The 15702-nt window shown below is 50.4% G+C and overlaps 1 protein-coding gene across 2 annotated transcripts in view; it reads right to left on the bottom strand.

Annotated features, from left to right (window-relative positions):
• Positions 1-10299: 10299 nt before the first annotated feature.
• Positions 10300-15702, bottom strand: part of DHRS7C (dehydrogenase/reductase (SDR family) member 7C) — a 19657-nt gene continuing 14254 nt past the window's right edge. For both annotated transcript variants that reach the window (XM_012655636.1, XM_012655635.1), the window contains 2 exons: positions 11591-11746; positions 10300-10551 (listed from right to left, as the gene is read on the bottom strand). In XM_012655636.1, the coding sequence (XP_012511090.1) occupies positions 10343-10551; positions 11591-11746 (365 nt within the window). In that variant the 3' untranslated portion in view covers positions 10300-10342. The remainder of the gene's footprint in view (positions 10552-11590; positions 11747-15702) is intronic.

Here is a 15702-nt window from a genome sequence, read left to right as displayed (position 1 = left end):
ATCAAATATCTGGCCACCATGGCCCAGTCAAGTGGACACGTAAAGTTAACTGTCACATCCACATGGAGCCCTCTGTGTCTTTTCCTGGAATACTTTTTGGCAGCAGTTTTATAGAAGCAAGCACCTCCCTTCACTGCTATCCTAATAGTTTCACTTGTTGTATTAATACTTTACAAACATCATGTGTTAATCTCTGCATCAGTATCCTGGAAGCAAGAACTAGCATCATCTTCATTTTGTAGACAGGAGACGGAGGTTTGGGGAGCAGGTGACTTGCCCAGGGTTGCTCTGCGTATAGGAGACTGAGTCCAGGCCCAGTTTTGCTGTCTCTGAAGCAGATTACCTTCATCACTTGAGCCTCTCTGAGTGGCTTGAGAAAACCACAGGCTTAGAAAGGATCTCAGGCCTCTACTGGGCCTCACATCGTGTCGGACATCGTGAGTTCCAACAGTGTTCCCTGTTCTTTGTCTAGGGAGGAGTCAGCTGAAGTCACGTATCAGAAAAGGGTGAGTGACGATCCTGAATGTGTAAGACTTGCTAACCTTCAATCTGCTGCTGTCTGTCCAGGAAAAAGAGATTGTAAGTAAGGACAGCCCTGACTATAGTGTAACTTTGTTGGAGATGGCTTTATTTCTCGCAAACAGTGAAAGGAAGTAAAAGGAAAGGTCTGTAGTCATAGCGGAAAATCCCAAGTCCGATGTTCCTCCATAGATGACTGTGAACAATCATCTTCACTAAAGTAAATGGCATATTCCATTGATTTCATGCATGTTTTCACACTTGAGTATCTCTGAAATTGGGATGTTTATCACAGTTGATGGTATCTTAGCACTGCATCATAATTTACACGGAAACTATGTAATTTTTTTTCCTTAACAGTATGGTAAAAAAAAGAGAATCTCCGTGGCCTGTGATTTTTTGTGTATGTGGGTTTTGTGTTGTGAGGATTCGGTCCTATTGACTGCTGCCTACAACAGATACTCATTAGTTAAACTTTGGGCTCATTTTTTAAAATTTAAGAATTATCATGCTATAAAATTAATGTGTGTGTGTTTGTGTATGTGTGTAGTTTCTGTGACTTTTAAGCATATATGGATTCATGTAATAACCACCATAATTAGGACACAGAACAATTCCATCACCCCTCAAACTCCCTTGTGTTATCCCTTTGTGGTTCTTCCCCCCAAAATGCCCCCTAGCCCCCGGTGATCACTGATCACTTCTCCCCAGTTTTGTGTGAGAAAACCACATCCATGGAATCATGCGATAGGTAACCTTTTCAGACTGACTGAGGGGGAGCAGCTGTAAATATAGATGAAGCTTCGCTTGCTCACCCGCTGCTCACCTCCTGCTGTGCGGCCCGGTTCCTAACAGGCCATGAATCGGTTCTGGTCTGTGGCCCAGGGGTTAGGGGCCACAGCTCTGGGGTCTAGGATTGCGAGTTGAGAGATTAGGTAGAGAGTTTTACTTTTCGCTTTGTAACCTTCTGTTGTGTTATTTTTCCCCCTGTTTTGATGTATCACCTTTATAAAATGATACTTAAAGGGATTTTCAGCATGTCAATTATAATAAAAGAAGAAGTGGACCTCTCTATGTATGCACGTGATGAAGATGGCCAAGAAATACTCCTAAGAGGAAAAGCAAGTTATAGGACAGTATGGTACAGTATGATGCTTTAAAAAACCAAAAGACTGGAAAGCTATATACCAATTGACTTGGCAGCATTTTTTTCTCTTAATAGTTTGCCTAAGGAACAGAGTCGTAGTAGGGGGTTGAGACTTCATTTTTAGTATTATACTTTTATGACTGATAATTATAAAGAGCAATAAAGGAATAGGAATATCGGTTATAAAATAACAATAAAATTAATGGACACACTTCTGTAGACATTTTGGGCACTGAGAAGACCATCATGTTCCTTGGGATGCCTTTGAGATCGCAGCCTAAGCCTTATTTATCTTTGCAACATCTGTAGCATCTGGCACATGGTGGGTACTCAGTGGGATTTAAAATAAAATGAGTACATAATAAATGTTGTTCTTAGGAAAGTTTCAAGTTAGCGCCATCAGTGTTTTGTCTTATTGCTTTCTAATTTCCTTTAGGTCCTTTTTTTCATTAATCCATGTGATTAATTTCTCCCAAAACCAGACTTAACAAGACCCCAAAGCCAAGAGGTGGGATTTAGTGGATGTTCAAGGCTGTCTGTCCCCATCATGGATTCATCGCTTAGAGCTCTCTTTCTCATCTTTATTTGCACGACCCCCTCATTGGACTTATGTGGTTCAGGAGGAGCTTCCCACTTGCGGGATGTAAAGAATGACGCTCTGCTGTTGAAGGCTTGGGGGCTGAGTTCTCGTCATCCTTGTACCCTTTACCTTAGATGCTCAAAGCGTTTCATTTATCCCCCAAGCAATGCTGCAAAACAAGTACAGATAGTCCCTGACTTAGATGGTTCGACTTAACAATTTTTCAACTTTGTGAAGGTGCGAAAGTGATTTGCGTCCAGTAGAAATTGTACTTAGAGTCTGCATACTGCCGTTGTGTTTTTTACTTTCAGTACAGTATTCAATAAGGTATGTATTCAACACTTTGTTATAAAATAGGCTTTGTGTTAGATAATTCTGCCTCAACTGTAGCTAATGTAAATGTTTAAGGTAGGCTAAGCTAAGCTATGATGTTCCATAGATGATGTGTATTAAATGCATTTTTTTAGACTTAAAATATTTTCCAACTTATGAAGGGTTTATTAGGACATAACCCCATCATAAGTCAAGAAGCATCTGTGCTAGCCTTGTCCCCATTTTACTGATACTTATGGTTTAGAGAGCCATGCAGTGTGTCCAACATCACACAACAAGTCAGTTGTGGAGATGGGACTCTGGGCAGCTCTGTCTTGATCACTGTCCCATTAGCCTTTGTAATTTAGGGATGAATTAGAGGATTCAGACTTGGGCTAATCCTATTGAACCTCTTTTGGATTCCACCCTATCTATCTAAGGGACCTAAGGTCTTTCCAATTGTCCTCTTCATCCAGGAGGTACAGCTGCTGTACTCTTAGGAGAGTGAACACAACAGCTGCCCATGTATATGCTGTAAACAAAGCTGTTGTCTTTTTTTAACTTGTAAAAATTATAAAATGTGTCATAAATATAAAAGTGTAAATCATGCATGCAAAATGGTTTAAAGAATAATAAAACATCAGTTATGAGCTCACCACTAAGCTTAAGAAACCCCGACTTTGTCAGTACATATGCAGCCTGTGCCTCTCCTTGGCCACCTCTGCACTCCTGACCACTACACAGGGAGCCGCGCTCTGGCTTCTCTGAATCCTCCCTGCTTTGCTTTAGAGTCGCATCACATATCTGTCTATGCTTAAGTAGTATATTGGTTAAGTTTGCTTATTTTTGAACTTTAAATCCCTTAAATATGCTTTGTTCTGTCTGTATCTTTTTTATTTTTTTGAGATGAAGTCTCGCGCTGTTGCCTGCCCAGGCTGGAGTGCCGTGACGTCATCATAGCGCACTGCAGCACGACACCCTCGAACTCCAGGGCTCAAGCCATCCTCCGGCCTCAGCCTCCTCCGAAATGTCTGGGGTTACGAGCGTGGCCTGGCCTCTCTGTATCTTTAATTTTGTAAGATTTAATTTAAGGCCATTTGTTTGAATCTAGAATTGTTAATTTGTCCTCCTTCCTATATGAATAACTGTATCTAAGCTAGAAATAATTTTCTGTTTGATTAAATTATCTTTTCTCAGCATTACTGTCTATTGTCACATTTCACATCACTTGTTCAAAACCTTAGAGGACTAGGTAAATTTGGGTGTGAAACCCAATTCAATTTGATTAGAATTAAAGAATAATAATTTAATCCCATATAAACAACCATACCTTACTATGCAAAAAAGAAAAAAAAGGAGCGACCCAAACACTTACACCCAAGGACGTGGACTGACTTATTTGATTCGGGTGAACACAGACTACCTCGCTATCCTGCTTCAAACTCAGTATACCCCAAACCTCTGCATCTTCTGCCCCATGGTTGACCCTCTCATCTTCCCAGTAAAACCTCCCTGTCATCTTTGACCTCTATTTCCGACTCCTCACTCAGCTGCCACATCTTGCTATTAATAGTCCCGCATTCCCCACTTCCCTTCCATCTGTCCCTGTCCTTCTGTCCACTCTGCCCTCCCTGTCGATCACCTGGATCATTGCCACGGCCTTTTCACTCATCTCCCAACTCAGCCATGCCGACTGCTCTTGCGCGGTGGCCACTTCCTTGACTCTGCGTGGCCTCCTCTCCTTCACCCCTTTCCTGGAGGTCCAGTCTCCCCATGTGACTTGGAAGAGGACAGCCTGAGAGGCGATTGGACCAGGGGTGGACCTTGTTTGATTCAAGCTGGGCTGGTTTTTCTTTTCCAGAAATGTGGACTGGAACGTGAGTTGCTGGGCGGCGGGGAGCGTGTGACAGACTGAGCCAGCTTGCCCTGGGGACTCGAGCTCCAGGATTCCACAGATCTCCGATCAGACTTGACGTCTCATCAAGTCAAGCCTGGGAGCAGAAGGCCCAGGTAAACAGAGAGCGGCAGCTGCACAGAGGAAAGTGGGGCAGGCAGACAGGGAGAAAATCAGACAAGAGACCATGTGGGATGTATGGAAGGGGGAATGGAGGGATGGCCCCAAATACTCCAACTTCCAAGAACCCTGGTGCTTTATTTTTTGAGATATCTCCCTTTATTCTTTTAATAAACTCCCTTTTTACATGAATGAATTTGTATATATTTCAGTCTCTTACAAACTACTAATCCACAATGTGCTGCTCATTTACCTCAAATGGTGCCACCTCCAAAACGTCTTTGGTCTTAGTTGGGGTTTTCCTGAAAGCAGAACCTGACAGAAGGACAGGGACGGGGAAGACCAGGGTGACCGGCTGGGCTCAAGCCTGTTGCAGAGCCCGTGAGGAACTGGACAGAACGCGCCTCAGATTTGTCCCTCCAAAGGGTGAGAGGTTGGGGCATTGTCCACCAAGTCCTGTCCTCAGTCGAGGGTGGCCCCTGGGGACATTAACTTTCTCCAATGCTGGACTGCACCTGCACGGGCTGAAGGAAAGCAGGTGCTGTGGAGAAAGCCAAAGATGGAAAAGTGGAGAGACGAGGTAGGACGCTGTCAGGATGCACGGAACCTTCCACCGTGGCTACAGCGCAAAGTGGGAAGGAGCAGGGGGTTGCGCCGTGGGACACCACGAGTGCCTGCTAAGTCTCCCAGATTCGTCTATTGTGTATATACCTGGACATTCCCCTTGGTATCAACAGAGCACTATCTAGTCCAGACCAAACTCCACCCTAGCTCAGCCTTCCAAGGGAAGCTCCTTCACTTATTTTTGCAACTAAAGTAACCTCAAGCGACCTAGAGATTCTCCAATACCACTCCCAATCAGGGCACACCAGGAGTGGGATGCCTGACTCGACCCTACATTAGGAAACCTCACCCCGTTCTGACACAGGAACACCTGATAGATTCTCGATCTTCTCTGTCCGTGAGTGACGCAGCCATCTCCACTCACAAGTCCCAGCTCTGCCATCGACCAGCTGTGTGACTTTGGCTACCCACCTCCCTAAGCCTCTGTTTTCCCCCCTGGTAGAAATGGAAATAATATTTACCTTAGAGGCTTGCTGGGGGCGTTGCATAAGGTGAGGAGCGAAAGACCCTAGTAAGGTAGCGGGTGGGTTTTGTAAATGCTCAGTGTGTTTGTTCTCTTGCCTTCTCCAAGGATAAACATTTTAAAAGAAAAGTTACTCTACCTGCAAAATCTGCGTCCTCCCTTTCTTTTTGGAAGGGCACCTTAGCTTTCTCTTGGGAAACCACCCTTCCCTACTCTTGTTCAGATGTGGCTGCCCCACAACCCCTGTCCTAGAACGGGCACGTGGCCCAGGCAGTGAGACACGTGCTGGTGGTTTCGAGACGGCCACATACCCAGTGGGTGTCAGTACTTTGATTTGAACTATTAGAGGAATCTCCTCTCGCAGCTAGGACATGCGCCTGGAGCCTTTGGTGTCCACCTTATCACGCTGACAGAGGAGCCCGCAGAGAGCGAAGCCCACACAGTGGGATGTGTTGCCAAGAGGTGGCAAAAAAAGACTAAATCCTGGTGGCACCATTTGGACGCCTGACTCTGACTCTGACTGGAACAGGCCTTTCCAGTTACTTGGGTGAATACAGTTTTGAGTTGGGTTCTGGTTGCTCGTAACCCCAAAAGTCATAAGTGACGTGGCGTCTGACCTCCTAAACACCCACGTGGTCAGCCCCAGGACGAACAGGGTGGCCCAGGGTCCACTTTGGTTGGCTCCTGGTGTGTCTCCACCAAACTGAAGATTCCCTCTCGTGAGGGACCCCGTGTCAGAGCAGAACACCCACTTCCAGGAAGGGCAAGGGAGGCAGGGCTGGCCGCTGGAGGGTTCTCCTTGGCTGGGCAGATCACATCCTGCTGGTTGTTCGTGTCACCCACTGACCTGGGGGTTCCACCCTCCTGCACAGGCCTGGCCCACCACACTCATCACACCCATCCTCTTCCAGGAAACCAGGCTCTCAGGGTTTCTGACCCTTTATCTACAGAAAACTTTCTTGTCCTGTGAGCCCTGCCCTTGCAGCCAAGTCTCCTGCTGACGTGTAGTCAGACACATATCACCAGATTTGCTTGGAATATTCTGGAACTACTAGTTGAACCCTAGAGGGGTTCCGTTTTGGTGCCTGAAATTCCCACTAGCAATTTCAGAACAAGCAGGGCCCGTAACTTAGGAGCTGCTTAGTTCTCCGATGACTTACAGCACCAGTCGTGTCTTTGGGCTCAGTAAGTGCCCGTGGAGGAGGCTCGTGTCTCCGTGAAGGACTGGCTCGTTTCCTCTGGTTCCTGCATTTCCCCAGGGGAGCCTCACATATTTCTCCTGGGTATTAGCTGTGTCAGTCGAGGTCCAGGCTGGAAACAGATGGAGTGTAACAGTTTTCTGGGGCTTCCGTAACAAATGTCACAAACTGAGTGGCTTGAAACGACAGAAATTTATTGTTGTCGCAGTCCTAAAGGCTGGAAGTTGAAAAGTCAAGGTGCTGGCAGGACCCTGCTCCCTCTGAAACCTGTAGGAGAGGACGCTTCCTCGCCTCTTCCCAGCTTCTGCCTTTGCTGGCCGTCTTCAGTCTTTCTTAGCTCTCAGCTGCGTAACTACAACCTCTGCTTTGTCACCACCTGGCATTCTCCCTGCCTGTCTCTGTCCTCACATGGCCACCTTCTTATAAGGACCTCAGTCACTTTGGATTAGGAGTTCACCCGCTCCAGAATGACCTCACGTTGACCAGTTACATCTACAAGGCCCCCATTTCCAGATAAGGTCACATTCTAATGTACTGGGGTTAGGACATCAACATGTCATTTATGGGAGGGACACAATTCGATCTATACCACGAGGTAATCAAAGAGTTTAATAAGGGGACTAGTTACTCACGTGTGGTCAGGGTTAAGGGAAACCAATAGAGGATGAAGGCTGACAAGAGCCATTAACACCCCTAGAGGCCCAAAGGGGTGAAGGCAGGGAGCAGCTCCCAAGTGTAACCTGAGGGGACACCTGCCTGGTGGGACCCACAGCCTTCAGTGGCAAGTAGCAACCTGGCAAGGAGAAAGCTGGGGGATGAAATATTGCAGCCTGGTTCTCTTCCTGCCAGCCAACCCCCAATGGCTGAGCTCAGTCAGTAGGCCATGGTGGCAGTCCGCAACGCCAGCCTCCTGGCGCGCTGGGACAGAGCAGCCGTGGCTACCCCCAGCAATGTGTCTATGTGTGGCCTTTATTTGTGTGGTCTTCTTGCAGCCACACATGGGGTGGCCCCTGGGGCTCCAAGCAATGTGCTTTCTGTAAAGATTCTGGTCTCTCCAGAGAAGGGTCCAGATGTTAACAGTGGTTGTCAGGGTATGTGATTGTTTTTTTCTCTCTACTTCTTTATGCTTTCCCACTTTTCCCAATTTACAAAATTTTGTAGATACTTGGGCGTGGGAGGAAAACCCCCTCCATCTCTCCTGACTTGGAGTGTGAGGGCTGCTTCAAGCTCTGCAGGGTCTCGGGGCAGCCGCTCTACGCCGGGAACAGTCGCTGGCGCCTAGAATCTGGTGCTGTGTCCCAGGGGCTGCCCGCCCTCCTGCCCTCATTCTGCCCAGAGGGGCCCTATCTCATGGCGCACGATCCCCCTCAGCTTTCTCGTCCCTAAAATGGACTTGTCACCTCTTCCGGTGAGTTCAGGCGATGTGAAGACCAAGTGGAATCTCGGCACGGAGTGCTCTCGGGCGACGATTACGCGACGCTCACTGCGGAGCCCGCGGTTTCCGTGGCGAGGGTAGCCAGGAAACGGCGTGGGCCACAGTGCCACCTGGTGGTCACTGCTCACATTGCATGACACGTTTTTAACCCATGCGTTTCAACATCAGGGCTGTGGGTTTCCATTCACCAGGCTGGTGAGACACCCTATCCCAGAGAGCGGCGGAGCTGCGAGGACAACGGGACATCTAAACGCAACAGGGAGCATTCAGTCAGACGGCGACCAAAGCCCACGGACGGGAAACTTACCAACAGGGGTGTGAGGCGCCTGTTATTTAGGCTTGCTAGGTCTGCCCGCAAGTCCCTGACCTCCCTTTGCTCTGGGGCGCCCTCGGCCAGCGGGCAGGGGACAGCGGAGCAGACCCACTTACATCTGAAAGGTCTTCCTCCTGGTCGGTTGCTCCACGTGGCTTCTTTTGGGAAATCCCAGGTGTCTACCATCTTCCTCCCACCTCGGAGCCCTCACTCTCCCAGAACGTGACCCTCAGCGCCACCGTGGATGCTTCCGGACACACTCCCTTCCGGCCCTCCCCCATCTCCCAAAGGGCCGGCTCTTGGCCCAAACTCGCCGGCGACCAGGCAGAGCCCTAAAGGGCGCTGGTCAGGACCCCGCAGCCTGGGTCTGGGTCGTGGCCAAGCTCTGCCTGGAGCCAGCCCTGGCGGGTCCCAGGGACTAGCTGCCTCTGTCCCTGGCTCCAGCCCCTCCTGTCCCAGAGCTGCCATCCCTATTCTCTGGCGGCCAATCAGATCTCAGCTACTTTCCTGCTGCTATTGGGGACCTGAAGCCCTCCACCCACTCTCTGCTGGCTCTGGCATGAGCACCCCCACAGCACCCCACCCCTGAACAACAACCTCACAAAAGGAAGTTCCCTGGCTGACTCAAGCCTGCCTTGCTTTCTGCACAGCCCACACTCCTAGACCCTCCCATGCTGCAGGAGCAGACCACCAGCTTGTCCCCGGGCAGGCTGGGCTATAGGGGGAATCACGTGATCCTGGGCATTTCCATTTTTAAATTAAGATTTGTGTGCCTATGTGTATCTTATACATATTAATTTTGTAAAGTGACTTAGGTTCAGGGAAGAAATTTTTGCCCTCGTTCATCTATAAATACTAGAAAAGTTTGAGTCAATAGAGACAATATTAGAGCGAAAAACGTACCCTACATTTGCCAAGGGCCCAAGAGTTCATATACTGTTTATATAAGAAAAAGGAGACTAAGTAACGTGCCCACCTGTAAGGTGGATGGCAGTTTTAAACGTGTTTTGTTTTGAGAATGTAAGAAAAGGTTGGAATGAGATGGGTATCCCAGGTCAGAGGTTCTCAAGTTTGTTAGAATCAACTGAGAATCTAAAAAACCAGCTCAGCTGGGCCTGGGCCTCCCTCAGTCCTATGACCACCCTGGGGGAGGGGCTGATTCTGACGCCCAGCCAACTCTGGAGCTGCTAGCCACATGTGGCTATTTAAGTTTAAATTAATTACAATGAAATAAAATAAAAAATTCCATTTTTCAGACACGGGGGGCCACATTTCAAGGGCTCAGTAGCCACACGTGGCTAGTGGCTGCCACACTGGACGATGGAGACTATAGGATATTTCCATCCTTGCAGAAAGTTCAACAGGGTAGTGCTGTCCTAAGGGTGGCCAAGTCCTGCTCCGGTTGTTGGAGGGTGACGCCGGCAGGCCACGCTTGTATCAAACGGAGGTGGTGCTCTGAGTGAGTTTCAGAGCAGGCCAGTGGCCACAGTGTGTGTGTATGCGGGGCTTAGGTGCTTAGGGCTCCTGTCTCTCTGCTCAGTTGACACCCTACCCAGTAGAGAAGCTTCTGGCTCCGGCCATCGTCACTGCGATGGTGAACGTCTCCCACAGGGAGGTCTCAGACAGGTGAGGGGCCTGGCTGGCCTGGGGCCCCCAGGGCTAAGGACAGAACAGAAGAGCCAGCATGGCTGGGAAAACTTTTATTCCCCTGGAGTGGCCCATTTGGCCCCCTGCGGTTAACCCTCGTCTGGCAAGTTCAGCTTCTCCTTCACCCCACAGGCCACCACGGCGAAAAAGAACTCGGGGAGGAAGGCGCGGACGTACACGGCGGCCTTGGGGATGGGGTTGGCCATGAAGACCTCCTGCTTCTTCCGCCGCACGGTGCGCATCACCTCCTCCGCCACTTCCACGGGGTGCACGCCGTAGGTCAGCTTCCTGAAAAAGACTGCAAGGCCCCGCGGCGGGGGCGGGGGCTGTGGCCTCTGCGGGAGCACGCTGCTCAGAACCCGCGTGTGCCCAAGGACGGGAGGTGTGGGCCGGCCCTGGAGTCACGGGTTCGAGGCCCAGTCCGCCAGCCACTGGCCGCGACACCCTGGGGGAGACCCTTTACCCCGTGGGCGTCCACTTCTTCGTCTCTACAGCGGGCCCAGTTTCCTGCCCCAGTAACCTCACAGGGTGGTTCTGAGGGGTGGACGGGATGTGAACAAGCTTAGGAAGTAAGAAGGTGCCGGGTGAATTAAGGGGCTATTTATAATTGTTGTGAAGCTGTGCTTGTCAGGAGCCTCTGGGGACCCGTGGTCTGTCCTCCAGCTTGGTTCATCTCGGTTCCTCGAGACAGACCTAGACCCTTGGGCAAGGTGGAGCGTCTCTACGTTTAGAGTGTCCTAGAATAGTGACAATAAAAAGCGTGCATTTCAAGAGTGCACACAGTGGGTGGGTTGCTGTTTCAAACCCTTTAGAAGCCAGAACCGTGAGTCCTCCCAGCAACTCTGTGAGATAGGTATTGCTATTGTCCCTCGTTTTCTAAGGGGAGACCGAGGCACAGAGAGATGAAGGCACTTGCCCATGTTCAATCGTATGACATGTGGCAGGGGCAGGCTTTCAGTGCAGGTGGCCTGGCTTTGAACTCTCCACCTCCATTCTGTGCTGCCTCCTTGGGAAAGGGGGAGCAGGAAGCTTCTCAATGACCAAGTCCTGGCTGTGTCACAGGGGCGGGCAGGCTCAGAGACAGGCATTGCTTGGCGAGGTCGCACAGCAAGCTGAGTGGCTGAGCTGAGCCAGGGCATGGTCTGCTGGTGGCAGGTTAGGATTCTCTCCACCTGGTGCCTCAGGCCTGAAGGTTTGGGGCCCCCAGCCTGCTGTGAGCCTGTGCCAGAGACCCGCCACCCCCAGACTCATGCTTCAGGAACACCCCCCTGGGCCCAGTGAAACCAGACTCTTCCAGAGTCCCTGCGGGAGCTCCCGGCCTCCCTCTGAAATCTCACATTTCCAAATGGAGGCTTCCCAGTTTCCTTGCTCCGGATACATGTGGTACGACCGGATGAAAGTCGGCATCACGGTGCTGACAACAACATCATATTCCTCCACTTCGGCTCGGAGGCAGTCAAAGAAGCCTAGTGCAGCGTGCTTGGAGGCAGCATCTGGAAGAGAAACCAGCCAGTTGAGCATGGGAGGGCCTGGTGGGTGCACTGGAGAGAAGAGGACTGACACACACCTTCCTGCAAGCTCAGAGCTGGGAGGGGCCTCAAAAGTCCACCCCTCGCCTTATAAATGAGGACAGAGAACCCTCGGGAAGTGGTGGAAAGAGGCAGAGCTGGGATCGAATCCAGCTTAGCCACTTGCCTGCTATGTGATGTTGGGCAAATCACTTTATCTCTCTGAGGCTCAGTTTTCTTAACTTTAAAATGGGGATAATATCTCCCTTACCAAGTTAATGTGAAGATCAAATGAGAAAACATACATAAAATGCCCAGCATAAGCATGAGTTCTTGTTCCTTCCCAGGAAGGCTGATACCCGAGGGGCTTGTCCAAGGTCTGGGGCTGCTGGTGGCTGTGGCGAGCCTGGAGCACAAGTGTCACCTCCTGCTTCTTGAGCCCCATTCCCTTGGAGAATGGTCCATGTAACCTATTCACCAAACTCAGTTCAAATCATGGAGGCCATGGGTTGGGTAAACAGGAATCATTCCAGGCACTCCAAAAAGAGTGAAGTGGACGTTTCTTAAAGCTTTGGGAAGTTAGAGCCACACCTGGGGTGCGGTGAACCTCAACTTCACATTTTGGGGGTGTCAGTTGGAGGCAGAGGGAGGCAGTAGGTCGTCCCTACCACCCCAGCCTGAGGACACAGCTATCGCCTCTTCTTCCCTGTCTGCCCCTGCAGACTGCCCTTTGAAAACCGTCACCCGCAACCTCCGCCGTGCAGGTTCAAATGCAGGTGCTGTGGTCATGGGTTCCTCACCCGTAAATGGGGCTAACTCAACAAATGAGCCCTGTCGGTTTCGTCACGCAGTGCCTGGCCCATGGAAACCCTTTGATAAGTGGTTGGTATTTTCATGATCACTGTGGTTTTCATCAGGGTCCCACAGTAAAATTGTCTACGGTGAACAATGTGAGAATTCAAGTTCAGAGGCTGGCCGGGGGAACCACAATGAATGGGGAGGCCAGACTCTGCCTAAAAGCTGCGACACCAATTGGCTCCAGCCAACTGTTGCCGCGGGAAGGCAGGCCCTGTGGTTGTTCGGGAGGAGCTGGAAGTCCTGATTTTTATTGAAATATCCCAATATTTAAATAATTAAATATTAAATAATGAATTAAAAATAAATTGCCATCACGCTGGCCAAACCAAACCCAGCTGGGCACCTGCTTCAGCCTGTGCCCCCCCAGGCGGCCCCTGCTTGGTTTGTGCAATGAGTTTACGTACATCATCTCATTGCAGCGTCTCTGCACCTGCGTGACACTCGCTGTCTCCTTAATATATTGAATGAAAAGACACAGAGGAGCTATTCTGCCCACTTTATGAATAGTGAAGAATGAGGAGCACAGAGAGGGTATGTGAAGGGCACCAGGTTGCACAGCCAAAGGTGGCAGAATCTTGACTAGAATCCAGGCCTCCTGCCTTTTTTACCGTTAGGACTCCCCTCGTGGTTCACGGTGAACTCAATTCTGCCGACATAAAGCAGGTTTTTATAGCCAACAGGCAAATACACATCGAAACCACAGTGAGATGCCATTCCACACCACTGAGATGGCTAGAATCACAAAGATGGACAATAATTGTCGGCAAGGAGTGGAGAAAATGGGACACTTGTGCTTTGCTAGTGGGGACGTGAAATGTACAGCCACTTTAGAAAACAGCCCGGCTGCCCCTTAACTGTTAAACGTAGTTATCATGTAACCCAGCAATTCCTCTCATAGGGGGGACCCAAGAGCAATGAACACGTACGTCTGCACAGAACCTTGTGCGTGAGCATTCGGAGCAGCGTTAGTTACAGTGGCCAAAAAGCAGCAGCAACTCAGGCGTCCATCAGCTGACGAATGGACCAATGAAATGCGGTGCATTCCCACAGTGGAATGTCACTGAGCCGTGAGAAGGGACGCAGCACTGACCCAGGCTGCAGCGTGGGGGAACCTTGAAAACATTCCACGTGCAAAGGCCAGTCACCAAAGACCGCATGTTGCGTGATGGCATTTGTGTGGAAAGTCCAGAGTAGGCAAATGCAGAGAGACAGAAAGTAGCTCAGGGGTTGCCAGGGCTGGGGATGGGGCATTTGAGGGCGATAGCTCAGGGGTCTGGGCCTTCCTTTTCGGGGTAGTGAAAATGTTCTGGAATTGTGGTGGTGGATGCACAACTGTGAGTGTCCTAACAACCACTGAACTGTACACTTTAAATGGACGAATTGTATGGTGTGTGAATTACATCTCCATACGAGTGTTATCGAGAAGAAAAAGGCTATCAGCTCAGCTTGTTCATTTATCCACCAACTCCCGGATTCCTTCAGTCATTCAACAGTGAAGCCCCTGCTCTGGGCGGGGCCTGGGATGAGGCGCTGGGGCCCCGGAGGGGGGACAGAGGCAGCGCACCCACAGCTTGGCAGCAGGGCGGGTACACGGGCAGCCGGTTTCCACGTGGCGTGGCTAGTGCAGGAGAGGGGTGTGTGCCTGCAACAGGAAGGACACATGGCGTGATGCCTGTGTCTGGTTCTGAGCCTCAGAGCCCCCACTCTCCCCACCTGGGTGGATGCTAATGGAATGGTGGCACCCAGGGACATTGCATTTCTTTTGGGTGGTCAAAAGAGACCCGCCCCTGCAGTCAACAGACCTCTGGGCACTCCAATGTCACCTCCCCGTGTCCTTCCAAAGCCAGACTGGGAGGAAGAAGAGAACCTGGGGCTGGTCCAGGGTGGCATCTCTTTATTCAGACATTTGCCTGGGAAACTATGCACCCCTTCCTTCCTCAGCTGCGGAGAAGCCGGATTATGGCTGGCGGGGTGGAGATGGCCTCGTGGGAATTCTTAGCCCTCGATGGTGTGTCTGGAATTTCTCCAAGGAAACCAGGCGTTTGTCCTATGTGGGTCTGTGGCCAAAGGGCCCCTTGCAGTGCCCTTACCTCACCGTTCATCATGTCACCTCTGTCTATGTCCCCAGCACCTGGCTTTAGGCATTGAAATGTTGTTTGTGAATGAATGAAGGCATGGGGTGAGGAAAGTAACAAGTGATCAGGTCCTGAAAGTTACATGTATGGAAAGTTTAAAACTACAAGGAATCATGGGGAGATTTAAGCTATAAGCGGGCTGGGGAAGAGAGGAAATGAGGATGCGGCACAAACTGCCGTGCGTGGGCCAAGCGCCATTGATCCCTTCCTCCTGGGCCCCCAGATGGACTGTACTCCCCAACGTTACGTATGACCGAGTTTTCCCGTAGGGTGTGAGCAGAGGTGATGTGCGCTGCCTCCCGGCCTGGGGCTTTAGATGCTGGGCATGGCTCCCCCGCCTCTCCTCTTCTGGCCAGCCAGAACCCAAAAGGGGCGGGGGCCCAGCTGTGACCACATGGAAGGTGGTGTCAGTGCAATGACTTGGCAAGACCCTGGGTCCCTTGACAACCCTGAGTCACGGTGGTGCCTGGTGACCTGAGCCCTTCCCAGGAAGACTGCCATGTGGAGGAGAAATAAACTTCATTCTTACGTGACAATCTTATGGCACCGTGGGCTTAAACTGCCTAATGCAAGTGGAAAAAGGGAGGTAAAACGTTACTAGGGGATATTACGGGCTGAATCATGTCCTCCCTCCCAAAATTCACATGCTGAAATCCCAACCCCCAGTACCTCAGAATGGGTATTTAGAGACGGGTCTTTAAAGAAGTGATTAATTTAAAATTAGGCCATTAAGCTGGGCCTGCTCCAACCTGACCGGTGTCCTTATAAGAAGAGGAAATTTGGACACAGAGAGACGTCGGACGTGAGGAAAGACCACGTGAGGACACAGCGTGAAGCTGGACACACGCAAGCCAAGGAGAGAGGCCTCAGCAGAAGCCGGCCCTGCCGACACCTGGATCTTGGACTTCCAGCCCCCAGAACTGTGAGAAAGGTAAATTTCTGTTGTGT

Source organism: Propithecus coquereli, unplaced genomic scaffold, assembly GCF_000956105.1.
Source record: "Propithecus coquereli isolate 6110/MARCELLA unplaced genomic scaffold, Pcoq_1.0 Scaffold482, whole genome shotgun sequence".
In the NCBI taxonomy this organism is placed as follows: Eukaryota; Metazoa; Chordata; class Mammalia; order Primates; family Indriidae; genus Propithecus; species Propithecus coquereli.
The sequence above is the reverse complement of the archived record's forward strand: the minus strand, read 5'-3'. Positions and strand labels throughout refer to the sequence as shown.